Source organism: Idiotropiscis lumnitzeri, chromosome 20 (genome assembly GCF_059441095.1).
Source record: "Idiotropiscis lumnitzeri isolate Australia: NSW breed Sydney's pygmy pipehorse chromosome 20, RoL_Ilum_1.0, whole genome shotgun sequence".
Classification (NCBI taxonomy): Eukaryota; Metazoa; Chordata; class Actinopteri; order Syngnathiformes; family Syngnathidae; genus Idiotropiscis; species Idiotropiscis lumnitzeri.
The window spans coordinates 12846641-12871648 of NC_142410.1; the positions used below are offsets into that span (position 1 = coordinate 12846641).

The window sequence follows — 25008 nt, forward strand, 5'->3', positions numbered from 1 at the left end:
CTTAAATGCTGCGCAGAGTTCTTCTCATTTTTCAACCTCAGCAGATGACAACAAAATAATGAGGAGTCAAGTTTGTTGATTCACAAACAATTTGATTATTAGTCAGTTACTGGTTTGCTCAACAACATCGTCAAAAGATGTTTGGCCAAGTGTCTCATTTTGACGAAAACGTCAAAATAATTAAGTCTGCTTTCAAGGAAGACTGTTGAGAGGCCGAGACTCCAAATTCCAGTTTAACAACATCGCAAAATGATTCATCAAATCTCAAAATAGTGGTCGAGTTGTTTGATCAACGATTGGCTGAAGCCACCAACTTTTGGCAGACAAAAACTAACCATCTGGTCTGAAAAACCAAATGTGCTTTTCAGTTGATATCGTTTGACAATTTTGCATTTTGTGTTGCTTAGTTGACACGGTTAGCAAAGTGACTGTTAGCAAGTTCACTAATTCAGTTTTTTCTCTCCTCAATTTTTAAGCCCGCTGCCATTGAACACACAGTTAGTTGTGCATGCTCCATGCAAGTGTGTTCATTTCATTGCCGTGCATGAGCCTGCTTGTCCCGTTCAACAGATTTCCGCAAAGTTAGTGTTGCACTCCACGCGGCGCTGTGTCGTCGCGATGCTACGACTTGAGGACTCGAGCGTCGGCCGTGTCGCTGGGCGGCGGTGCGGCGGGCGCCCCCTGCCCGAGGGCGGCGAGCAGCGCTTGGTCCAACTTGCGCTCCAGCGCGTCCAGGCGGCGGTCCACGTGCTCCTTCAGCCGCCGCTCCATTTCCTCCAGGCGACGCTCCATGGACGCGTCCAAAGTGCTGACGGACAACAAAGCGACAGCAAAGTCCAATTTAAGTACATTTTGTGATTTGTTTTTTCCACTTCACGTGGATCGAAAGTCTCGGGTGATTTCGTTTTAACATCTCTGAGGTGCTTATTTATTTCATTTCTTTAATGGCGTTTTTGTTTCTTTTCGTGTATCGCAAGCAACCAGTGATGCTAAGCTAACGTTAGCTGAGGGCAAAGTGCCGATGTTTTAAGACGCACGCGGTCGGTCCGCTTGCTGACTTGGAAGAATATTCTCGGGACATTGTGTGCTTTCTCCCTCGGAGGGAAATCTAAAACTAAATTGTCAGCAGGATGCCATGCTGACCGGCAGCCCAAACATTTTGAGAGCCTGCGACACATCTGGTTCCAGCTGTGGGACATTTGATGAAGTACAACAAAACCTCACGCCTGGAAAAAAAACAAAAAAAAACAAGGAGGAGAAGGCGTTCACATGAAAGCGGACGATCGATTCGAAGCAGATGTCAAGAGTTGATGTTCCTCCAAAATGTTTTCACTTGTGCAACACACAATCCAGCACGAAGGCGGAAAAGACAAGTCCAAACAGATGTGCTAAGACATGAGCTCAGCACATAAAACACCAATGTGCACACGCAAACTCGCACACGACAAAATTATCTCAAGCAAAAGATTGGTCGACAGTCGAGCCGGAAAAAAAGAAATTCGACAAGTTGCCATATGGTAATAGCAACTGCCGTAAATTGCAAAAAAAAAAAAAGAAAATGCCAGGAATTGACATGAAGATGGTGACAAAGCACTACTTTTGTCTTAAAGTAGCGCCTCAATACACTTCAACATAGTTCCGTGCCATGAAGCTGGCGTCAAAGTACTACTTGAATCGCTTTGGGCTGAGCACAAAAACTGCCGCATCAAGAAATCACGGACTGGTCGCCAAATGAGGCCAGCACATGAATGACAAACAGACGAAACGAATAACAAGACTCACGCTGGATCGTGTCTTTGGTTTTGATTTAGGACTAGAGTGGCGGCGGCGGTGTCCTCGGCGTTTGCGCTTCCGCTGCCGTCTGTGCGAGTGGCGTGGCGTGGCGTCACGCTCAGCTGACTGGGCCGCCGTCAAAGAACACTTTGTGGCGCCACAAGCACAACGACATCTTTTGTCCGTTTGTCACGGACGCGTTGGCGTTCCGGTCGCTACGGCAACCACCAAATGTGGGCCCTTCAGGGTCACAATTCAGATTGCGTCTATCCTTGCCGACTTTGGCCGAGAAGGCGGTAACACCCTGGACTGGTCGCCAAGACAAAAACGGACAACTTGCCAATCAGATTGACCGATCCCCCTGCCAAGTGTCCGATTCTGCGTCTAAAAATCTTTCTGAAAGCGCGGCGTGCGCGCACGTGACTTACTGCGTGTTGTTCGGCTCCACTTTGAGTGTCGTCAGCTGAGCGCAGAGCTCGCGCAGCAAGTCGGGCGTGGCGACGCCCACGTCGTCGTTGCGGCTGGCCGACAGCAAGCGGCGCATCATTTGGGCCAACCGGCCGTCCGGCGCCGGCCCATTTGGTGCCGCTTGGGGGGCCGGCCCGACCGAGTCCGCTACAGGCTGATGTCAGCATGCCAAATTATTATTTCCTTCACCAAGTTGACATGATCAATACAGTTGTTTACTTTCAATCTTGTCACTTTAACCTGGAAAGCGGCGGCGGCGGCGGCGGCGGTGTTCCCGACACTCGGCGGGGGGGCCAAGGTGGACAAGAGGCCCCCGCCCATCAGGAGGGAGAGCAAGCCGCTCTGGTTCTGAGGGGTCAACGCATTGTCGTGAGCAGTCGCGTCAAGGTAGATGGCGGCCATTTGTTAGCGTGGCCGCCATATTGCATGTGGCAGAGCGACGGCTCGCCAATCTGACTCAAAAGTCTATTTTCAGTTTTTCTTTACGATTGCAAATGAGGACATGAAGCAAACAAAGCACAATTGGTCCATAGAACGAACTCCTTTTTTGCGCTCTTGTGCACGTACGTACCTTCTGCTGGAGGCGCAGCATGTCCATCAGGTTTTGAGCCCCTGGCGAGAGGCCGCCGGCCATCTGGTCCACCAGACTCTGGACCCGCTGCAGGTCGATTTCGTTGGCACCGGCGCCGGCATCTTGTTGCGGGGCGGGCTGCAGAAGCCGCAGCGCCACCACCACGCCGCACAGCAACACGCTGTTTCGGCCCGCCAGAGAGAGCAGCTGAGGGGGCGAGTAGGATTTGGAGCCGTTAACAACGCCAGAAAGGAAGCTTCCAAAATAGTTCCCGTCTGGTTATTCTTACGGCTTTTCCCAGTACCGACTCGCTCAATTTTTTTTTTTGTTTTTGCACCTTGACGTCACATGCCGGCGGCGCGTCGTCCAGGCTCAGCTGCTTCATGTAGAAAGGTCCTCTGCCCGCACAAAAAGAAAACGACACGAACGCTTTTGCTTGACGCTTCAGCCACATGTTGACAAGCGTTCCCGTTGAGAATGATTTTGGAAATTCATGACGGCGATTTCTTGCCGTGGCTGACGATGTGAAGGGCAGTCAGTGCAAACACACACACTTGGGAAATCAATAATTGGTGACTTAAATTGGAAGTTATCAATAATAATGGCAATCGGGGAGGACCAATCAACCAATATCCACCTTGATCTGATCATGTTAATAATTTCTCACAATAATTCTTGATCAACACGATAGGCACTATCAATATGCGACACTTAAATTCCGATAAACGTCTAACGATCACGTCATTCCTCGGAAATCACAATGCCCCATGACGGGCGGGCAATGAAACGGGACGGACGGCTTATTATTGACCTGTCGCCGTGCCCGATGCGGTCCAGCTTGTGGCCCCGGATCGTGCCGCAGTATTCCCCCGTGGGCAGGTACACCTCCATGGTCCGCGCCTCGCTGACCAGCGTCAGACGGCCAATGGCGGCCATGCCGGCGGGGGCGCAGCTCAGCGTCAGGACGCAGGGCTCGCCGTTGTCGCCGTCCGTTCGCTCCAACAGGATGCCGTCGCCCCTGAGAGATGTGGGTCCAAAAATAACACATTCTTTATCCTCCGCAAAGAACAACTCATTAAGGACGTATTGAGAAGCTGGGACTGTCTCTTTGTACAGTTTCTGGAACTCTTTTACACTGCCCCCTGCTGGCCAAGGTGCACACACCAAAAGGAGCAACACAACGTGCAATGGCCAGCAGGACATCACGTGCAACAAAAATTGACGGCTTGCAACTCAACGGCTGTTCAGAATTAAATGACGGCAACTTCACAGAAGTCGCTTTCGCCTAAAAGATGGTAAAAGGTGGCGGCGGTGGCGAGCTTACCCAAATGTTTGCCCCAGCTTCTGTTCTTCTTCGCTGCTTACGTCATCGGGCGGCGTGACGTCAACCGCCAGAACCACGTCGGCCAGGCTGCCGCCTGCCCTTTGACACCGCCACGCCACTGTGGTCTTCACGTCCACCGTGACGCCAGACGCCACTTTGGCGAGGAAGGGAAACATTGTCATCTACACCGTCATCAACACCCAACTGTCATTTCCTCCTCAAAAAGCTTTTCTCCAAAAATAATTGTTGTTGTCCTTCCAAATAATTCTGTAACAGGGCACACAAGGACTGACTGGTTGTTGATCAATATTGTGACGCACACTTTATTGATGAGCATTTATTTGTTGTTGTTTTTTCTTGTAGAAACTGTACAATATTAGTGACTCCGTTTTTTTAACTTTGCGAGCCCTCCAAAAGAAGTGCTACACTATCTCAAAAAAACATTCACGATTCTGATGTCAGGGATGGGCATCTTCAATTAATTTTCTTTTTATTAATCAGTATTACTGATGGACCGCGCCTTTCCCAAAATTATTTTAAATGTGAATAAACTACCTGCTTTTAATATATTTTCACTTTTGTATAATACAACGTGAATTTATTATTATTTTCATCAACCCATTTGTATCACGTTCTTAGACAAACAATCGATTGGTCGCCAGTCAATGTCAGTGCGCACACAGACAAAGAGTGACCAGTCAACTGGACCTGGTGTCAGTGTTGGTACCGAGACCGCCACACGTCGACTCCGTCCGAAGATGAAGAGGAAGAATGTTAAAAGGGGTCTTTTCCTACCCGCCATGTCTCCCGCCTGCGACTGTTAATGACGCCGATATATCGTCTTCAGTCTTCGCATGTCTTCCAGTTGGTTCAACCTTCAACCGACTCCATTACAATCGTTTAATCGGGTAAAATACATCAAATTAGGGGCTTTTCCAAGTGGCTTCTGCTCCCGCTGGGCAAGAAACACCTCGCGATGCGATTCCGGGGGCGTTCTGATTACGTCATTAAAACGCGACTGTGTGTTTTTTTTTTTGTTTGTTTGAATACGCGTCTACTCTTCTTGGCACGTTATGACTTCCAAAATCATTGTGTTTGTTTTTTTACTTTTTTTATTCCAAAATCATTGTTGTCGTAGGGTTTTAACCCATTTAGTCGTCATCGAGTGGTATTGTTAATAGTCGCTGTTACGTCACCAGACGACAACGTGACGAAAAAGAGTCGAATCAAAACATCCCAGACTGAGCTCGCTGTTGGCTTCGTTGAGCTGCTCCGACTCAGCCCAACCATCTTCTAACAATTGGGTAAAGTCACTTTTTTTCCCCAACTTTGTCATTTGTGTTCGCCTCCAACATGTCGCCGCTGTTGTAGCGCCGTCTCGGGATGGACTTCAGCGAGTGCTACGAAGACTCGGTGTCCAGCGTGGCCGCCGCCGCTCGCCGAGGCTGCAAGACGCGTCTGAGGTGGCTCATTCGTCAGGGCCGCACCGTCGACCTGGCGGACAACCGGGGCTGGAGGGCCATCCACGAGGCGGCCGCCGCCGGCACGGTGGCTTGCCTCAAGGAGATCCTCTCTGCGGCCGCCAGGACGGGTAGGTGCACTTGCACTTTGTGATCATGATTAAAAGCTTCAAAGTCTACTTGATTGACACCAAAACACAATCTTGGGAAACATCTTTTAAAGATGATACAAGCTTTGTCCGGAAATAAATCTCCAATAAATTGGGACTCTTTAAAACCAGGCAAGCTGGAAGAGGCCAAGCAACGGCTACACTGCATCATAAAATGATGAGGGCAAGAAATGTCCACATACTACACAGACAGGACCCACGCACCAGAATCACGAATAATGCCCTTATCTCAACCAAACAAAGCCATCGACTGACCAACCGATGGGTTTGCTGGTTATAATGTGTGCAGCCGGCTCATCGTCGGGCTTCCGGGCGTACGTCAACTCGGCCACACACGAGGGCGAGTCGGCCTGCTTCCTGGCGGCGAGAAGCGGCCGCCTGGGCGCCGTCCGCCTTCTCCTCAAAGCCAGAGCCGACATCGACCAGCTCACCAACGACCTCTCGTGTCCTCTCTATACGGGTAAATCTACATCTGTGTCTGCGCGTACGTTTGTGTGTGTGTTGCATCCATGGCGCAAAGTATCAAAAAGTGCACTCGGCAGCTGTCAGCAAAGGTCACAAGGACGTGGTGCAGCTCCTGGTGGCCAAGGGCGCCAAGTTGAACCGATCGCACACGGCCTCCTGCTGGACGTGCCTTCATCTTGCTGTCTATCAGGTCATTAAACACTCACACACAAACGGGCAGATAGTCCAAATGTTTTGTGGGTTCATTTCATGAAATCAGACGCAGGCAAACGTGACCACATTAGAATTTTTTCAAAGGACGCATGGGCGTACTCATTCACAGATCCGTTGAAAAAACAAATTTCGGAACGCGACTGTCCACATTTCATTGTTGGTCCTGACGTACTTTGTGCGCCGTTGCAGGATCACGTGGACATCGTGCGCTTGCTGGTGCAGGCGGCCGACCTGGAGGCCCTCGACGACTACCAGTTGACGCCGCTCTTCTTGGCTGCGCAGCACGGTCGGCGGGAATGTCTGGAAGTCTTGGTCGCCGCCGGTGAGCCGCTCCGTGTCGTGAGAGCCATCGCTCGCCGGCCGCTCTCTCGTGAGCTGGCCGTTTTGTAGCACTGTTGGGATGAGGTCAAGTTATCCAAACGTTTGCCTGCGAGGGCCGCATAGAGAAAAGTGGACGTCACCTTGCTGTATCTTTTCATTTTTTTATTTTTTTTTTGCAGGCATCTTGCGCTTTTGTCTATTCTCCAAACCGACTGAGGAATTCCTCAACCTCGTTTTTAGGGATGCGTTCCAGAAAGTCTTATTCTAAGCATATTGTAGAAAACGCATGGCAAAATAAAAAGGTCATAAACGTGCGACTTGCTATGCCGTCCGTCTTTGTTTTTTTGGAGGCAACGGAAATATGAGTTGTTTTTTTTTCTTCCTTTTTTCTGTTCAGGCGCCAACGTGAACGCGCAGGCGTCCGACCTGGCCTCGCCGCTCCTGGTCGCTTCCCAGGAGGGTCACATGTCTTGCGTGGACTTCCTGTTGGAGCACGGCGCCGACGCCAACATGGTGTGCAACCGGGACTGGCCCCAGCTGCCCATCCACGCCGCCGCACAGTTCGGCCAACTCGGGTAGCCAATCGCGCCGCCTCGTTTTCTTGTTGCCAGTAAGATGAAATAAGTGTCATGGGAGATGCCAAAGCGCCACGCTTGTCTTCGACATGTCTTTGGCCTGAGAACAAAAGAGTGGAAACGGTTGCCAATACATTGACGTGCGAGACGTATTTCCGTGATTGCCTGCGAGCTCCTCTTTTGCGCTTGATGCTGATTTAGTGTGTTGCTACGCTGCTATTATTGGTGTGTGAGCATCCGCCTCCGCCCACAGTATCCTGCGGCGGCTGCTGGGCGTCACGGCGCGCGCGTGTGACCGCGACGCGGGCATGGTGAGCCCGCTCTACCTGGCCGTGCAAGGCGGCCAAGTGGCCAGCGTGGAGCTGCTGCTCGCCGAAGGCTTCAGCCCCGACGGCCAGGACTGCAACGACCTCCTGGACTTGCACTCGCCGCTCTCCCTCGCCTTAGACTGGGGACACAGGCAGGCCCGCACTCAGGACGCGTACTCCGCCTTCGCGGCCTATCAAATACATCAATGTTCTTGTCACATTGTAAAAGTCACTTTCTGTCGGCGTAAAAAGCAGGATTGAAGCAAATTTCACACAAAGTGAACTGAAAGCTGCACTCCGCATCATTTTGACTTTCTAAGTAAGAGTGCAGGAAATTCAAACTCGATTCCAGACTGAAAATAGTTTTTTCCGAGATTTGTAAGAATAGCCATTGTGAACTGCTGATGTGTTGGTCTGCTCTTTAGAAGATGTGTAATTCATAAACGTTGACTTGAAAAGGAAGTTGTAAAGGCCAACTCTTGCAGAGTGCAGCTTGAAGCAAAGAGTTTGCTGGATGAATTGAGTCCCGTTTTGACTTTCCATTTTCGTGCCAAACAAATTAGAATTCTGCCCTCTTTTGGTCAACAGTGAAATTACACCCAGAAGGTTTGGCCTGGCAAAAGCAAATGTTGTTCCCAAAAGTTGAGGACGACGACAACTTGGGGGCTGGTTTGCAGCCGTGTGTAAGTCGCCCGTGTGCATCTGTGACGCCTTGCGTGTGCTTGCTCGCAGCGAGACGGCCCGGCTGCTGCTGGCGGCGGGAGCGGCGCTGTGCAAGGTCGAGTGGAGGCTGGTGTTTGGTTGCAACGACGCAGACCTGCTGGAGCTGGTCTTGGAGCACCGGTGAGCAACAGCCACGCGACAACCGCCTCTTGGTGGCTCAGCGCCATCTTGAATAGCGCTGGAAACCCCGTTGGCATCCATCACAGATGTTGCATAAAGAAGGCGTGCTCGCTGACTTGCAGGTGGCTTTATCCCCCGCGACTCTTGAGCGACGACTCGGTGGCAGATTGCCGCCCGAGCAAGACGCCGTTGAGGCTGCCGGAGTTTGACGACATGTTGATGATGGCGTTGGAGCGGCCGGCGTTTGCCGACATCTGGCTGTCGCCGCTCGTCAAGGCCGGACTGGAACCCGAGTTGCTGCTGCACTCAAGCGTGTGCGTGTGTGCGTCTCTCTTTGGCCTGCTGCTCGCTTGACTTTTAAGCTTTCATCTTATTGTTGCGACGCGTCGCTCGTCCGACATCATTTCTAGAAGTGAATGTGCGATTGTCTCCCTTTTCCGTGGCCTTATTTGTGCTTCCAGTCTGGAGGTGGCCGACAGCGAGGTCGTAAACTTTCTGCTGCAGTTTGTCAACTGGTCAACGATGGCGCCCCCTTTCAAAGCCGTCCTGTGCCGAAGACGGGCGCAGTTGACCTGGCGACCGCTCCTACAATTTGGTAGCAACTCTCACATTTGTTTCGATGACTTTGCGCTGCACGTTTCCTGAGGCTGCCTCACACCTTCCAAAAACTGAATTGGAGAATCGAAATTGGCTTCGGTGTCAAATGGAAAAGGCGATTGTCTTAACGCGTCCGAGCTTTGGCTGGCGACCAATCCAGGACCGGTGAAGCCTTGTTTTTTAGTTTCACGCTCTCCTAGTTTTAAGGTCATTTGAACACAAAATACTCTGACGTTGATAGATAAGCAAGCATTGATGCGATATTTAAGTGAATGAACTTGGAGAGGAGCGCAGTGCTTTAGAACACGAAAGGATGCATTTTTGAAAGGTCACCATATTTCCCACGCAGACACGGTCCCCGACCTGTCGCACCTGTGTCGGCTGCGGATCCGGGCGTTGACGGGACCCGACTTGGTGATGATGACGGACGTGGTGGCCAGGCTGCCCGTGCCCACGTGCCTCCACCGCTTCCTGCAGTTCAGCGACATCGCCCAGGAGGCCCTCTAACGTCTCGCAAGGGTGCACCTTGCTCGTGTCCCTATTTCATCTGCAGCAGCGAGTTTGAAATGAAAAAGTTTTCACACACTCTAATCACATGGACAACCCTGAGAGATTTCAATTGTGTTGATATTAAAACATTCATAGCATAGTTTGTTACCAATCAATTTGCGTGTTCTCTTTTCATATTTTTGCCACATTTGCTCAATAAATTCTGTCATCGGTGCAAGTGTCTGTCAATCATCCAAAATGTGGATCATTTTCATCCAACTCAGGCCAAATAGGTGGCGTGCTGATTTTTAATCTGTCACTGCATATGGAACAAGCCTTGTCTCTTTTTTTCCCGCCCATTTGTGGCATGATTACTGCTTAAAATGACTGTCGTAATGTGCATTGCATTCCAGGAAGGTGACGAATGGAATTGCACCATTTGCGACCACAAACCCTCTCAGGCCGATGTAAGCAGCAAAGATGGCTAATTCAGATAATTTTTTTGTTATGTTCATCAGAACACATTTTGACCTCCAGCAAACCTTGCTTGATAATTTCCTTTATATAAACCAATTATAGAGAAAAAGATGCTTAGAAAATCGTAAATTAGGTTTTGCCATTCACACTCTTGTCTCCTCGGGGGTCGCCATTGTCGAGTGACGTCAGTTTCTTTTTTTTAATTGGACTTCCCAGCATGCAAAGAACAGACAGCTCTGATTGGTCAACCACAAAGAAGATTGTTTGCAACTACTTGATGGCACTGTGAGCTTCAGAGGCATTTCGCTGTGATTTTTTCATAATTGTGTTTTTGTTTTCCTTTCTTTGTCGCGTTTATGACGTCTGAACCCTTTGTCAATCATCCACAAAAGCTCTAATTAGTCGAAGTCGTGGGAATGAAAAAAAAAGAAACCAAAAAAAAAGTTGTTTTGATGAAAATCGAACCCCATCGATGAACCTGGGCGGTTTTTGGTGCACGTTGACTTGACGTCTTTTGTTTTGGTCACGTTTATAACGCCATGTCTTGCCTTGAGACGATTGGCGCAAGCCCCTGTCAATTATACAAGAGTCATCTGTGATTGGTGGGCGTTGCATTGCGTAGGCGTGCCCGTTTGACAACAGGAAGTAGGTGACGAAGGCGATGTGAGACAAATCCAAAATCGCCACTTCGCAAAAGGCCTTCATAATCTTCATGTTCTACGTGAGTCCATCAAAAATCTATTTTTTTTTGCTTTTCATGGCCAACTCTCTGATGGAGCGTTTGACGCTTGCTAGCTCGATTGCTGTGTAAGCGCAACGATATGATCAGAAGCATTGATGACTTTATTATCATTATTGTTATTAGTACAAATACTGATAATTATGACTTTTTTTTCGACTGCAATAAAGTCAATATTAAGCAGAGAGGGCGTTCAGCTCGACAGTGTGGACACTCGCTTCTCGGCGGGACAACGTTTGTTCATCTTTATTTATTTGCTGTAATGGGACGAATAGGCTACCTAATAGTGAAACCAGGCTCGTTGTTTTGTTGAATTTATGTTCTAAAGGAGTGAAGGTGATCAAACGTAGTACGTGTTTGCCTTTAACTTATTGCTGAGTAAAAACATCGAAGGAATTCACGCACAGTGGCCTTTATATACGTGTGTGTGTGCGCGCGCGCGCATATATTTCTGTATCTGCATTAATGCCTGCATATGCGTGTGCACGTGTGTCGTGTGCTGGTGCGTGTTTTTTGTTTTTTCCGTGTGTCTGTTTGGTCGTGGCGCATCAATGTGTGTGTTTGCGTGCGTGCGTGCGCGTGCTACAGGTGAGGCCAGCACTGCGCAGACGAGCTGCGGTGGGGACGCCATGCACGCCAAGCACGCCAGAAGTAACCGAGATGCTGCAGTTTGGCAGCAAACCCGAAGTCTCCTGTTCAAAAATGTGCTCATCAAGTGGAGGACCAAGCAGCAGAGCTTGCAGGTTTTTCTCTTCACCTCCATCTTGGAAGGAACAAAATGTGAAGTCACAGCAGCGTAGAGGTCATTCTGACCTGGTCCCACAAGCTGAATTTGTATATTTGAAAGTCTGAAAGTTTCAAATTCGAAATGACTTGAATCATTCAAGCAATATGGTTGGTGTAGGTAAAAATGAAACAATTTGAACGTTCGGGCTTTTATTTGGAAAATGAAGAACGAACGAAGGTGAGCGAGCGCAAAAGGCTGACATTTGAAAAGGTCAACAAATGGCAGATAAATATGCTAGAATTTTTCATTTTGAGCTTTGGTTTTGAAAAGTATTTTTTTTTTGGGCTGACACGGCCGCTCACAGTGCTGAATGGGCACGGCGTGACGACATTGCGCTCTTGCAGGAAGTGATCCTGCCGCTGCTGCTGCTCGCTCTTCTGGTCGTCATCAGCAATCAGAATCCGCACGTCTCCTACGCCGGCGTGTCCACCGCCAAGCTGCAGAAGGGCGACGCCGTCTTCACCATCCTCGGCTACACGCCCGTCACCAACGTCACCAGCCACATTATGGACGAGGTCGCCCGCGGTAGGCGAAAGGCGCACGTGCTTCTTAAAAGATGCGCACACCAAACCGTGCGCATGCGTTCAAACAGTCACTTGTGCACACGTGCACACTGGCGCGCACGCACACACGCGGTTTCTTTGCTCTCCCTCTCATGGGCGCATTCGTTCCCATTTTGTGCGGCACGGGCAGACCTCGCGGTCACGTTGGAGACGTTCGTCAGCGAGGAGGCGCTGGAGAACGCCAGCGCGTACGAGCCGTTGGGCCTGGCGGGCGTGGTGTTCGCCGACGCCTCGGCCACCGCCTACAGCCTTCGCTTCCCTTACAATCAGCTGCCGCAGCCCAGCGACTTCACCGAGTCCATCGGTAACGTTGGGCGTCGACGCCGGCGCTGCCCAGGCGCTTTCGGCTTTCATGCGTCTTTCTGCTCTTGCTTTTTGGTCCGCAGGCGACTGCCTGAGCAGCTCCGTCAACTGCCGGGCGGCCAACTATTGGCACTCAGGATTCGTCCGCCTCCAGTTGCTGATGGACGCCGCCATCATCCAGGTGAGGCGAGGCCTTTTGTTTTTTGTTGCTAGAAATCGAATCACGATTGCTGTTCCCGTGAAGTGGCATTTTATTGATTTATTTTTTAAGTTCTGGGCTGGAGTGGATCGGCAGATATTTAGCGTTTTATGCAAACTCTCATCGGTTTGTGAGGTCGGAATTTATGACGTGATGGATCAGATGCGCACGATTTTCTTCCCCGGATGAGATTGAAAACAAAAAAGTCTTGTGTTTGCATTGCGACTTGCCGCTGGTCACGCTGACGTTTGCGCCGCGTGGCAGATGCAGACCAAGCGTGGCGTGTGGAGCGAACTGGACGTGTCGGCGGTGATGATGGGCCAGCCGGGCTGGGTGGACGTTCACAAGTTCCCGCGCGCGCTGATCTCCATCTACCTGGTGCTGGCCTTCACGCCCTTCGTCACCTTCCTCATCGTCAACGTGGCGGCCGAGAAGGAGCGGCGCATCAAAGACACCATGGCCATGATGGGGCTCTACGACTCGGCTTTCTGGTGAGCGGCGACCCGTCGGCCCGTCGAGGTTGCAGCTGGTTTCAAGCGCGTGCTTTTGTTTGCAGGATGTCGTGGGGCCTCCTGTACGCCGTCTTGGTGAGCACCATGTCGGTCCTGATGGCCGTCATCGCCACCAGCACGGCGCTCTTCCCCAACAGCAACTTCCTGCTGATCTTTTCTCTCATCTTCCTCTACGGCATCTCCTCGGTGAGTCGCGCCGACTTTCACGGAAAACATTTGATGCGCACGCGCAGCTCGATTCGTGTTCAATTCAAACGTGTCGACTTACTTCAACCGAGTCCATTGCGCAAAAGATGGCGGCAAAGCGCTACTTTTTTGGGGGCCGAATCCCTTCAATACACTGGATGTCGATCATCGGCACCACAAGATGCTGCCAACAGATTGCAGAGCACTACTTTTGTCTAAATGAAGCTCCTCAACTCTCTTCAATGCATTTCCGTGGCAGCAAGATGGCGGCACAGCACTATTGTTGTCTAAATGGCCCAACTTGCCATGCGAGAGCTGAATCGGTGAACGTGCCAAAGTTGTCATCCTAGTTTGTTTTTGGCGTGTGCGCAGATCTTCTTCTCGTTCTTGCTGACGCCGTTGTTCAAGAAGCCAAAGTTTGCCAGCACGGTGGGCTCCATGCTGACGGTGGTCTTCGGATGCTTGTCGCTCTTCACCATCCTGATCAAGGATTTCCCGCAGTCGCTGGTCTGGATCCTGTGCCTGCTCTCGCCCGCCGCCTTCTCCATCGGCATCGCTCAGGTGGCCTTTCTGCTTTCGGCTGCAACGGCAAAATATTTTGACAATCGCTGATTGTAAACGATTTGAGTCATGGCGTCGAAATTGATTTTGCGTGATATCAATGCAAAATGAGCACGTTTTGCACACTGGTATTTGTGACTTGGAATGCGTGTGGCTTGAAAGGCGTGGCCCGGTCTGGTGATTGACGTGGGTGGCGGCCAATGAAAGTGGCGGGCTGGCTGATGCCGTTTTTGCACGGCAGCCGCGTATGCCGCCCGCAAAGGAAAGCCCCGCAGGCACGCGTCACGTGATGTCGGGTCACGTGATCTCGGCTCTTGCGATCTCAGGTGGTGTACCTGGAGGCTGTCGGAGAGGGCGCCGTGTTCTCCTCGCTGGCCATCGGGCCTCATCCGCTCTACGTGCCGCTGCTCATGCTGGCTTTGGATCTGGTTCTCTACCTCCTGCTGGCCGTCTACTTGGACCAGGTGCTGCCAGGTGAGCGCTCGTCTTGGACTCCGATGAAACCTTTCAATGGCGGCCACTTTGTCCCGCCTCACACATCTGAGCCGCTCTTTTTGTTGCAAGACCGACTAACAGCGCATGGAGGCAAAAGAAGCCTTCCACACGTTTAGCTTTTAGTTTCCGCAAGAAAATGTACATGAACCGTTGTCGTGTAATCCCGAAAAGGCGGAACGGTCCACGGACGGACGGCCATTTTGTGGACGGAGGTCGGCGGCGTTTTTCATCTGTCCCTAAAAGATGGAAAAGTCGACTTGACTTTGAATTCATGGTGCTCGGCGTTTGGCGCGTGTCCCGTTTCAAGTTGGATTCTGCTTGCTTTTCTTCACGCCAGACGAGTTTGGGATGAGGAGGTCCTTGCTGTACTTCCTGAAGCCGTCCTATTGGTCCAAACGCAGCGAGCGCTACGTGGAAGTGAGCTCGGTGTACGACGCCGAGGTGAACGGCGCACCCGCCGGCGAGTCGGTGGAGGCCGTCTCGCCGGAGTTCCGAGGCCGAGAGGCCATCCGGTAAGTGGGCTGGCTTCAGCGTCCTCGCGTGGCTTTTCTGATGAGCGCCTTTGCAATGCTTGGGGCGCTTTATTTGCCAGGATGACTTTTTTTTTTTTTTTTTAGAATTTAGTTTTAATCACAATTCTTTTCACAGCTCCTGTAGTTGAATGTAAAACAAAGAGATAGTTTACAGAAATGAACCATTTGCCTGCGCAATCGAGATCTGAAAAAAAGTAACTCACATGTCAAGAAACCGTCGTGTTTTGCATGTGACACCAAAGAAAAGGAAACACTCACGTTGACGTGATCCAATAACGATGAATGACCGAACAGGATTCAAAGATGTCGTGATGACTTTTCTTTCCGTGTTGTGTGGCCTTTTGCACGGCAGCATCAGCAACATTCGCAAGGCGTACAAAGACAAGGACGACACGGCGGAGGCCCTTCGAGGTGGGTCGGTCGGCCGGCCGGCGTCACGTTCACCGGGCGTCGCGATCGTCGCAAACGCAAATGTAACGTTTGCGTCTCCAGGTTTGACCTTTGACATTTACGAGGGTCAGATCACGGCGCTGCTGGGCCACAGCGGCTCGGGCAAGTCCACGCTGATGAACATCCTGTGCGGCATCTGCACGCCCGACGCCGGCTCGGCCGCCATTTACGGCTCCCCGGTGGGCGAGCTCGCCGACGGGCCCGACTTGAAGCGGCTGGTGGGCGTCTGCCCGCAGTTCAACATCCTCTTTGACGTCCTCACCGTGGAGGAGCACCTCAGGATCTTTGCCGCCATTAAAGGCATCCCGCCGGCCGACGTGGACGCTGAGGTAAGTTAGGCCACGTGGTCATCTCGACGTTATCGTCCACGAAACGGCCTCATCTCTAATTTTTGTGATCCACCAAAAGTCCTTTTGAAGAAAGTCACAAATGTGCCTGGAGAAGGCAAAGCTGAAAAAAAAAAAAAAATGTACGCTGGCTCACTCGTAGCTCAAAGCACCAATGTACCAAAAAAACAAAAAAGGGCAACCCTGTGTACTTTTTGCCAACGGATTGTCACCTCTTGTGCCGTCCTAAAAGTTTGCTCCCTTCCCGAAAGGTGTCCAAAGTGCTGAAGGATCTGGACTTGGAGAAGATCATGACAGCTCAGGCCAAGAATTTGAGTGGAGGCCAGAAGAGGAAGCTCTCCGTGGGCATCGCCATCCTGGGGGACCCCAAGGTACCCGACATCTTCATGACGTCCTCTCTCCAGCCATGTGCTCCGGCTGCCGGCGACGGTGACGCGTGCGCGCTTTTCAGATCGTGCTCCTGGATGAGCCGACGGCCGGCATGGACCCGTCCTCCCGACACCGGGTGTGGTCGCTCCTGAAGAGTCGCAAAGCCGGCCGAGTGCTCGTCCTCAGCACGCACTACATGGACGAGGCCGACATCCTCGCCGGTGCGCACGTCGGCGCGGTGACGTGGCCATCTGTATTTGGATGCGGAAGCGTGCAAATGTTCGGTGGTGTGTTTCCAGATCGCAAAGCGGTGATCTCGCAGGGCCGGCTGAAATGCGTGGGCTCGTCCATGTACCTGAAGACCAAGTGCGGCGTCGGCTATCATCTCAGGTCTGCCTTTGCACTTGCGCCACCTTCCGCTCGTACGCCGCTTCAACCCCAACGCCATCGTGTCCCCCTGGCAGGATGTCCATCGGCGAGCGCAGCGATGCCGCCAAGATTTCCTCGCTGGTGCAGCATCACGTTCCAAAAGCCAAGTTGACTCGGCGGCAGGAGGCGGAGCTAAACTTCACGCTGCCTTTCGCGAGCATGGACGCTTTTGCACGTATGTCGTCTTTCCTCACTGAAATGGTTGGAATCGCCATTTCATCTCTTCCTGCCTCCGGACCAGATTTTTAGTTGTGACGTTCGGCCACCAGAGGGCAGCAGAGCACTACTTTTCTTTTCGGCATGTTCCGCACTGGCGCTGTTTTTTTTGGGCAGGTTTATTCTCGGAGCTGGACTCCCGACCCGACCTGGGCCTGGTCAACTATGGCGTTTCCATGACGACGTTGGAGGACGTCTTTCTGCGTCTGGAGGCGGAGGCTGAAGTGGACGAAGCAGGTGAGAGCGACGGCAAAGCCGCAGCATCCGCAAGAGCCGGCTAGTTCTTGGTCGTAACAAAGTTGTGGCGCTGTCGCCCGGCCGGCAAAAGACTACAGCGTGTTCAACCGAGAGGCGGCGGACGACGAGCGTGACGGCGCGCCGACGCCGGCGCCGGCGGGCGGCGACGACGAGGCGGACCGGCGGCTGCTGATGTTCTCGGACCGCTCGGATTTGGCGCGAGGCGCGGCGCTGTGGTGTCAGCAGTTCAGTTCGGTGGCGTTGCTCCACGTGCGCAACTTGTGGCGAGAGAGGAAGGCCTTGGTTTACGTGTGAGTCCAGCAGCACCTTTCGCACACGCGCGCAACGTGCGCTTTTGCAACGCTGACGTCGGCGCGCCGGCTGGCCGGCAGTCTGTCCTTGTTGCTGGTGTTTGTAGCCACCATGCTGATGCTGTCTTTGTCCACCGGGAACATCCTGATCCACTCGCCGGCTCGCCTCTTTGAGCCCATCTACCTTCTGGGCAGAAACGAGCTCCCCCGCAAATACGCCAGCCGACTCCTGGTGTGCAACTACACAGGTGACGACTCGCCGGCACCTTGGCGTCGTTTGCCCTTCCGTGGCTCGCCTCACGCGCGCCATTGGACGTTGTCTCAGGGACGGATATTTCGGACTTCATCCAAAACTTGGAAAGGCAGGACCTGGCGGTGGAAGTGATGAATCACTGCGACTACATGGCCATGGCGCCGCACAGCGCCGCCATCAACGTGACGGGATCCAGCAAGGTTTGTTTTATTTTTTTTCTTCAATCAAAATCCATAAAGAGCTCAAACGTGTGACCTGTTTTGGCGGCTTTGGTTCATTTTTCCTGGATATGCCACACTTTGATTAGCTGTAACCTTTTAAAGGCGGGGCCACGCCTGGTAAGTGATGTGGGCGCCGACGCGATTGTATCTTTGTCTTTCTTTTGCCGGCCGCAGGGCTTCAGGTACAGTTTGGCCTTCAACAGCACCACGGTGCACTCGTTGCCCATCAGCGTCAACATCCTCAGCAACGCGTTGCTCAGAAGCCTCAACGGCACCACGCACATCCGAACGTGGACCAAACCCTTCGACTACGTGAGTATTTTGGCGTGCCGCCGCAAAGAAAAGTCACGGCATTTTCTCCGTTGTAAGCATTTCATTTGGCCACTTTTCTTGTGTGCTTTGCGTCATGCAGAAGATCCCGCAGGTGACGGCGCACGTGCTGCTCTTCATCGAGTCCATCTTGCTGGGAATGCTGGCGGCCGGCATGCCCGCCTATTTTGCCATGGAGCACACGCAAGACCGGGAGGTGAGCGCCAAACGCTCGGATCCCCTCCGATGATTTCGTTTGAGCAAAGATTTTTGCGTCACGCGGCGGTGTGGCGTGTTTTCTTGTCGCCCGCCTCGCCCCTCGCCCAGCTGAAGTGCCGCTCGACGCTGCGCGTGTCCGGTCTGCTGCCGTCGGCTTATTGGTGTGGCCAGGCGGCGCTGGACGTGCCCTTCTTCTACCTCATCGTGTCCTGCATGACCGTCATCCTCTTCTCCTTCCACACCGGCAACCTGCTCACCGCCAGCAACCTCAACGCTGTGGTCGGTGCCGCCTTTTTATTCCATTTTAGATTCCTCCAAAAATTGCTTAGAAATTTCACCTTTGCATTTTAAAGAAAGATGTCCTTTATTTATTTATTTATATTATTTGAAAGGAGATCTTGCTCAATCGAGCTCAACGTTTGCTGGAAACGTCCCAATTTTTGGTATGAGTTGCGTTTTTTTTTTTTTTGTTGTCTCTCTTCCGTCCCTCCGTCAGATCTTCTGCACGGTGGGTTTCGTTCCGGCCGTCATCCTCTTCACGTACGTGTGCTCTTTCGGCTTCTCTCGAGTGCAAAGCAACAGAGACTTCTTTTCCGTCATCTCCATGATGGTGAGCAAACGTCTGCTTTGCTCATTCAGGGCCCGGACCGCCGCTGCAATGATTTGATGTGCGCCGCCTCAAACAAACGTCGTGCCACTTGGAACAGATGTGTTCTTTTTTTGGCCTCTACGCCTCCTTTTAAGTGTTAATTCTTTAGTTTTTTTTTTTCCCTGTCGCGCTCGTGTCAGGTGTGCTTGGTGTCGGGCTCGCTGGTTCACCTTCCTCTGGTGAGCAACAACCAGGGGATGACGGAGTTGCTGCACAACATGCTGTGCATCTTGAACCCGCTCTACCCGCTCATGGGCTGCCTCGGCTGCATCGCCAAGGTACGAGTGCCAGTGCACTCGCGTTTGGGAGCATCCAATTGGTTGATGGATTGATATTTGCTGCCCAGGCCGCCTTCCTCTCGTCGGCCCATCAGGATCAGAACTTGGTGCGGGTCAACCTGCTCATCTCCATTTTTGCGGTCAGTCATTAAATGAATTAATGATCACAGTACGGGATGAGATCAAATCCCAAAATTTTTAATAAAGGACCTTTTTGTGTTTTTATGCGCTCAGCCGTACCTGCAGTGCGCCGTGCTGCTGTTGGCACTGCACTGGCTGGAGCGCCGTTACGGCGGCAGGACCATCCGGCCGGATCGCTTGTGCGGGTGAGCAGCCGCTTTCCTCGCGTTGCCGGCCGTCTGCCCGGCCACAAAGTGTCCTCGACGAGTCCTCGTGGTCCAGCAATCGCAACTCGCATTTTGCAAATATTGCGGCGGAAAAGAAAAGCGAGCCAGCGATGAGAAGGGCAGACGGCGGGCGCATTTTGAGCGCGCCGCACGTGTCAGCTTTGTGTCCCGCGTGGCAGGTTGTCATCCAAGCGAAGGCCCAAAGTGCAGAGCAACCTCGAGGAAGGCCTAGACCGGGACCGGGACCGGGACCAAGACCAGGACCAGGACGTTCTGATGGAGAAGGCCCGCGTGAAGGAGGCGCTCACATGCCGTTCCTGCGACGAGGTGAAAAGCGACGGCAAGACGTCTTCAGCGGCCACGTGTGCAATTGAGCCGCTGAACACGTTCGGGTGCAAACATGCAAAAAAACGTAGCCGCCGTCTTTCTTTGCAAACGTTCAACGACGGCTTCTTTGCTCCAAGCGGAGCAGCAAAAGTAAAATTGGATTTGACACGTTCTGCTTCTTCTCTTCTCAAGTATGTCCGCTTGAGCTCAATGCTGCCAGGCATGTTGTGGCACAATGTGGTACTGCAACGTCATCGTGGACTTGGCTTCAAAATCCTCCAAAATTGAAACTAGAGTACAAGTACCATGACGACAACTTTAAAAAATGAGCCGAGTGTTGTGTTTGCATTTGGTGCTGGCCTTGCCCCACTGTTGCCAGAGTGCCGACGTTTTCTTTTGCAACGTAGAAGCCGCTGCTGGTCGCCAACAACCTGAGGAAGAAGTACAAAAGTCGCAAGGAACGTTTTGCTCTCGGCAAGAACGGCAAAGTGGCCACCAAGAATGTCTCCTTCTGCGTTCGCAAAGGTTGGTTGCTTTGACTTGCGGATGAAAATTGAAAATGAGGCGATGGATGGCGCTTAATAATGGAACACCATCATCCACAAAGACAACAAACAAGACGCTCTGTAAAAGCCCAAATCACGACAATGTGGCACTCCACCCAAAGTGACCCAATTGCCTGTCGAGGGCCCACGAGGGAGCCAAAGCTCTACTTGTGGTTGCTTGGCAGTGGCACCGATGTCGCGTTAAAAGCTTTTTTCTTCCGGCTTCCGTCTGAGTACCAAACGATGACAAGTATCCAAACGATGATGCACTTCATTCAAGACTTTTTTTAGGCCAGCAATCCTGTTCCTGGAGGTCTGTGGCCCGCCCGTTTTCCATCTCTCCCAGCTTCGCAACGTTGTCCAGCTTCTGCTGAGCATCTCATCACGCAGCAGGGACAGATGGGAAACGGCGGACAGGACGGCGAAGCTCGAGGAACAGGATTGGCTGCTAAAATTCCAGTTGGCTGCATTTGAGCTTTTGCGAAACCTTTTTTGGGTCCAAAGAGTGCCATTTTCGTGTGCGATACGGTCGACTCTTTGCCTCAACTTTGACCTCCGTCTTGGTCGTCCTGATTGTTCTTCTTCCACGTGTCGTCTTCCAGGCGAGGTTCTCGGACTGTTGGGTCCGAACGGATCGGGCAAGAGCACCATCATGCACATGCTGTCTGGCGAGACGGAGCCCACGGCGGGACAGGTACGCACGTCCGCGCACGCCTTGCCAACAAAATGAACGTCAACGAACACGCGAGGCCGCGCCGAACTGCCGTGGTGGAGAAACAGCCGTTTGAACGTGCACACGTATTTCTGACTTTTCAAATTAAGATTTTTTTTTTTTTTGCATTGATATTTTTTGCATTTTTTAAAATCAGATCATTCTATTAGTGATACAAAATCTCTTAAAAATGATTATATGGAAGAATAGATGTGGCATTTGTGCATTTATGTTGAAATTTCAGTTTGAATTTCATGCAGTTTTTTTTTTTTTTTTCATCTGATGGCCGTTGTTGTTGTCGTCAGGTGCTGATGGGAGATTTTGGCGTGGGGTCGGATTTGGGCGACGCCCCCCCGGAGCACGTGGGCTACTGCCCGCAGGTCAACCCTCTGTGGCCAAGGATGACGCTGCTGGAGCACCTGGAGCTCTACGCCGCCGTCAAGGGGCTGAAGGGGCACGACGCCCCCGCCATCATCCAGCGGTGAGTCCGCCGCCGCCGCCGCGCGTTGCCCATTTGCAAGTTCAACATCACCATGGACGTTAGACACGTTTTCGGTATCTTAACACGCGGTCGGTCGTGGAAAAAGAGGACGCAGATGTTGAACGTGTTCGGAACAAAACAAAAGGCCAATTGTCTCAGTTGTACATTTGGAAATGAGTTGGCGTCAGAAGCTCGTCTTTTCTTTTTTTTTTTCTCGTGCAGTGTTGTGAATGCGCTGGAGCTGAAGGAGCACGTGCACAAGCACGCCAAGTCTTTGTCTGCCGGAATCAAGAGGAAAGTGAGTTCACCGATCGCGCATTTGCCCAAAACAAAAGAAAACCTCATCGTGACGGGGCGCTCCTCTCGCTTGGCTTTTGCGGCTTTGCAGCTGTGCTTCGCGCTGAGCATGATCGGAAACCCCGAGACGCTTCTCCTGGACGAGCCGTCGTCTGGGATGGACGCCAAGTCCAAACAACGCGTGTGGTCAGATTGCACTTGCACTTTCTTTTCTTCATCTTCATCATTGTTATGCTTGTTTAATTTCTAAGAGATTTTTACGGACCTATAAAGTTTTACATGTGGAACTTTATTTGAGTCAAATGAAGATGCATATTATTTAGAATGAGTCAAGTCAGTCATTTCATCAAATGAATTTGAATGTTCACATTCATGATTGTTTGAATGATAATGACTCAAAAGCCATTTTGCGAGTTGCCTCGGCCCAGCAGTTTTCGCAGTCAAGCGGCGTGTTTGATGTCGGATGTTGCGTGTGCGTGCTTAGGAGGGCCATCCGCGCCGCCATGAGGGACCGCCAGCGCGGTGCCGTGCTGACCACGCACTACATGGAGGAGGCGGAGGCCGTGTGCGACCGCGTGGCCATTCTGGTGTCGGGCCGGCTCAGGTGGATCCCGTCGCGTCGCGTCCCGGCGTCCGCAAAGTCACAGGCGCTCAGCGTTGCGTCCGTCCCGCAGGTGCCTGGGCTCCATCCAGCATCTGAAGGCCAAGTACGGCCGAGGCTACAGCCTGGAGCTGAAACTCGGGGAGGATGCGACGGGGCTCCAGCAGGTGGCGCTGCTGCACAAGGAGATCCTGGCCGTCTTCCCGCACGCCTCCAGACAGGACAGGTGCCCAAGCGGTGCCGGCCGAACTCATGCAAACGAAATGACGCTGCTGTCTCTTCATGCCGTCGCTTTCTGTCGTAGGAACGGCGATTGTGGCCGCTGCTTTTAGTTGGAGTTGAAATTCACTGCCTGTTGAGGGACAATAGTGGTTGTTCGAGACCGATACCGGTTTGACTATTCACTCTTTGAGTACTCCCAGACACAGAGTACCGATACCTGAGTACTTGTGATGACCCAAAAATGTGCTCCAAGAACTTCTGACCTCGATGCTGATTGGCAAATGTGTCGAAAGGTCGCAGGATGGCGCCGACAAAAGTTTTTTTTCGTGCCTTTCGTATTGTCGGGTGGTATCGACCCGATACCGACCTGGCGTTGGTCCTCGGTCATCCCTAGTCGTGTTGCTGGCATCGGCGATGGTGCTCGTCATCGTAGGATTGCGAGCGATCCTTGTTGTCAGAGTAACCCGACGTTGGCGGCGGTGGCCGTAAGAAATAGTCGTGCTTTGCGTCTCTTTGATGCTCGTGAAACGGCTTGCATGTGCGTTTTGATTTTCTGGCTCGTTTCTTGTGACAGCTTTGCGACGCTGATGGCGTACAAAATCCCCACGGAGGACGTCCGCTCTCTGGCCGCCGCATTTTCGCAGCTGGAGCGCGGTGAGTCGCACGCCACGCCAAATGTGGTGGTGATGTCATCAACTGAGGGTGATGTCATATGTTTGTGCAGTGAAGCAAACGTTCAAGTTTGAGGAGTACAACTTCTCGCAGTGCACTCTGGAACAGGTGAGACGTCGTCGTCGTCGCTCCCGGTTGGCATTTTGGTGACTTGTCGGTAACACGACAACCGTGGCGCCCAATCGTATTTTGCTTGGCGTTCGCAGGTCTTCTTGGAGTTCGCCAAGGAGCAGGACAACGAGGACGATGAGGCGGGCTCGCTCAGCACCACCTTCCAGTGGCGCCGCCTGACAAACGACCCGTCGCTCCCTGACCGCTCCGCTTGCGACATCCACAGCGACAGCGTCGTGCGACAGCTGTGACCTCCCACGTGCAAAGAATTGAGGGACTGTGTGTTTGTGAGCGAGTGAGACATCACATCTTTATCACCCCTTTTGCGCTTCGCAGCTGCGTGAACGCGCGACGCAGACGTCCTGATCTGTGTCAAAGATTCAAGCTGAAGCGTTTCGACGCCTCCCGTGTATCCGTTTTGCCGACACACGGCACCTAAGGGGCTTTTTTTATAGTGTGTGTCGTTTTTTAAAAGAAGTGTAAATTGTGAAGGCGCCGATAAAACCTTCACTCAAGTCTCGCTCTCTCGTGCTTATCGCTGTCCCGAAAGCCACGTCTGGAGAACGTGAACGATCGACACGCAATTGTTTTTACTGCACAGGCGGACGGGTGAGCAAATGTCAGCTCTGCCGTTGCACTCATTTTCTCAACAAGACCGCGTGAAAGGGGCTTTTGCGTTCTGTTTGGCAGCAATTCTGAAGGGAATGCGAGTCGTCCAGAAGAGAAGCACCGAACAACGCAAAGAAGATGACGAATGCCGGCCGGCTCGACCGTTTCATCAGTTTGACAAAAAGGCAGCGTGAAAGGGGCTTTGTTTAGTTTTTAAGTGGAGTGTGAGCCGTCCAAGATCGAAGCACCTAAGCACCGCACATGACTGCACGTCGGTAGCATGCTCACAACGTTGTTGTGGACGCTGGCTGTCATGTCCCTTCATTTTTTTTTTTTCATTTTGTCACACTGACACGAACGCCGTCCCGGGCTGGGTTGAAGGCGCCGACTGACGTCCTACAAAGCGCATGTTAGCCACCACGCAGGCCTAAAAAAATGTGGCTTATTTATACCAGGAGGGGGGGGAAGTACTTGTGCGTGTGTCTAAGTTTGTGTTGGGCGTGGTCGCTCAGGATTGTTTACATTAGCAGCAGTCCTCGAATCTTTATTGTATTTTGCCTTTTTTTCCCTGCAACTGGAGAATTAAAGTGTATTTATTACGTTTTTGTTACTTTTTAATTCATGTGTTGATTGATTCCAAACACTTTAACATGTATGAAAGACCCCCTCATAATTGACACCCATCATAACTCCTTTTTGTAATCCTCAATTTTTGGGGGTTTTAGCAGGAAACATTGAAAAGAAAGTCATTTGATGACCCAGTAAAGGGATGGGGGTGTCAAGCCTTTATTAAAATACTTGACCACCGTGGCTTTCATGTTGTATTGCCTTTTATCGATATATTTATAGCAATTCAACACGCGC

General features: G+C 51.9%; 3 protein-coding genes across 5 annotated transcripts; 2 read left to right on the forward strand and 1 right to left on the reverse strand.

Moving 5' to 3' along the window:
* Nucleotides 1-71: 71 nt before the first annotated feature.
* c20h10orf88 (chromosome 20 C10orf88 homolog) lies at nucleotides 72-5234 on the reverse strand. Its single transcript, XM_088284887.1, has 8 exons — nucleotides 4932-5234; nucleotides 4137-4290; nucleotides 3624-3830; nucleotides 3150-3210; nucleotides 2813-3019; nucleotides 2503-2589; nucleotides 2202-2395; nucleotides 72-808 (listed from the first exon to the last, which is right to left on the reverse strand). Exons 1-8 carry the CDS (start codon nucleotides 4936-4938, stop codon nucleotides 622-624), a joined length of 1104 nt encoding a protein of 367 aa, XP_088141013.1. The 5' UTR covers nucleotides 4939-5234; the 3' UTR covers nucleotides 72-621.
* On the forward strand, nucleotides 5119-9815 carry asb3 (ankyrin repeat and SOCS box containing 3). 2 transcript variants are annotated; one of them, XM_088284885.1, is made up of 11 exons: nucleotides 5119-5440; nucleotides 5508-5727; nucleotides 6056-6226; nucleotides 6309-6421; nucleotides 6634-6814; nucleotides 7163-7340; nucleotides 7594-7800; nucleotides 8381-8491; nucleotides 8614-8805; nucleotides 8953-9086; nucleotides 9438-9815. In XM_088284885.1, the coding sequence occupies exons 2-11, from the start codon at nucleotides 5520-5522 to the stop codon at nucleotides 9593-9595; spliced, it is 1653 nt and encodes a 550-aa protein (XP_088141011.1). In that variant the 5' UTR covers nucleotides 5119-5440; nucleotides 5508-5519; the 3' UTR covers nucleotides 9596-9815. The 2 variants fall into 2 exon arrangements, with proteins under 2 accessions (XP_088141011.1, XP_088141012.1); XM_088284886.1 differs by having other exon boundaries at nucleotides 5123-5440; nucleotides 6634-6766.
* Nucleotides 9816-10621: 806 nt separating this feature from the next.
* On the forward strand, nucleotides 10622-24954 carry abca5 (ATP binding cassette subfamily A member 5). Of its 2 annotated transcripts, none has more exons than XM_088284154.1 (38): nucleotides 10622-10775; nucleotides 11382-11536; nucleotides 11925-12105; nucleotides 12274-12447; nucleotides 12530-12627; nucleotides 12910-13136; nucleotides 13202-13343; nucleotides 13716-13904; nucleotides 14231-14378; nucleotides 14737-14911; nucleotides 15285-15343; nucleotides 15425-15711; nucleotides 15981-16100; nucleotides 16181-16319; nucleotides 16398-16488; nucleotides 16563-16702; nucleotides 16861-16980; nucleotides 17072-17291; nucleotides 17373-17539; nucleotides 17617-17744; nucleotides 17940-18077; nucleotides 18178-18291; nucleotides 18402-18572; nucleotides 18790-18903; nucleotides 19083-19220; nucleotides 19289-19360; nucleotides 19455-19546; nucleotides 19747-19894; nucleotides 20302-20419; nucleotides 21042-21133; nucleotides 21457-21632; nucleotides 21855-21930; nucleotides 22021-22115; nucleotides 22414-22533; nucleotides 22604-22756; nucleotides 23327-23406; nucleotides 23477-23532; nucleotides 23631-24954. In XM_088284154.1, the coding sequence occupies exons 2-38, from the start codon at nucleotides 11423-11425 to the stop codon at nucleotides 23784-23786; spliced, it is 5028 nt and encodes a 1675-aa protein (XP_088140280.1). In that variant the 5' UTR covers nucleotides 10622-10775; nucleotides 11382-11422; the 3' UTR covers nucleotides 23787-24954. The 2 variants fall into 2 exon arrangements, with proteins under 2 accessions (XP_088140280.1, XP_088140281.1); XM_088284155.1 differs by having other exon boundaries at nucleotides 10751-10861.
* The last annotated feature ends 54 nt before the right edge of the window (nucleotides 24955-25008 follow it).

Excerpts from the sequence above, each read along its gene's own strand:
- c20h10orf88 (XM_088284887.1), bottom strand. Across the intron at positions 3,831-4,136 it reads AAGCTGGGGCAAACATTTGG|GGGCGACGGCATCCTGTTGG; the intron begins GTAAGCTCGCCA and ends CACATCTCTCAG. Across the intron at positions 2,396-2,502 it reads GTGTCGGGAACACCGCCGCC|CCTGTAGCGGACTCGGTCGG; the intron begins GCCGCCGCCGCC and ends TGCTGACATCAG.
- asb3 (XM_088284885.1), top strand. The coding sequence starts at position 5,520 with ATGGACTTCAGCGAGTGCTACGAAGACTCGGTGTCCAGCGTGGCCGCC. Across the intron at positions 5,728-6,055 it reads CTCTGCGGCCGCCAGGACGG|CCGGCTCATCGTCGGGCTTC; the intron begins GTAGGTGCACTT and ends TAATGTGTGCAG. Across the intron at positions 7,801-8,380 it reads GCCTTAGACTGGGGACACAG|CGAGACGGCCCGGCTGCTGC; the intron begins GCAGGCCCGCAC and ends GCTTGCTCGCAG.
- abca5 (XM_088284154.1), top strand. The coding sequence starts at position 11,423 with ATGCACGCCAAGCACGCCAGAAGTAACCGAGATGCTGCAGTTTGGCAG. Across the intron at positions 13,137-13,201 it reads CTCTACGACTCGGCTTTCTG|GATGTCGTGGGGCCTCCTGT; the intron begins GTGAGCGGCGAC and ends TTTTGTTTGCAG. Across the intron at positions 20,420-21,041 it reads CTCCTTCTGCGTTCGCAAAG|GCGAGGTTCTCGGACTGTTG; the intron begins GTTGGTTGCTTT and ends GTCGTCTTCCAG.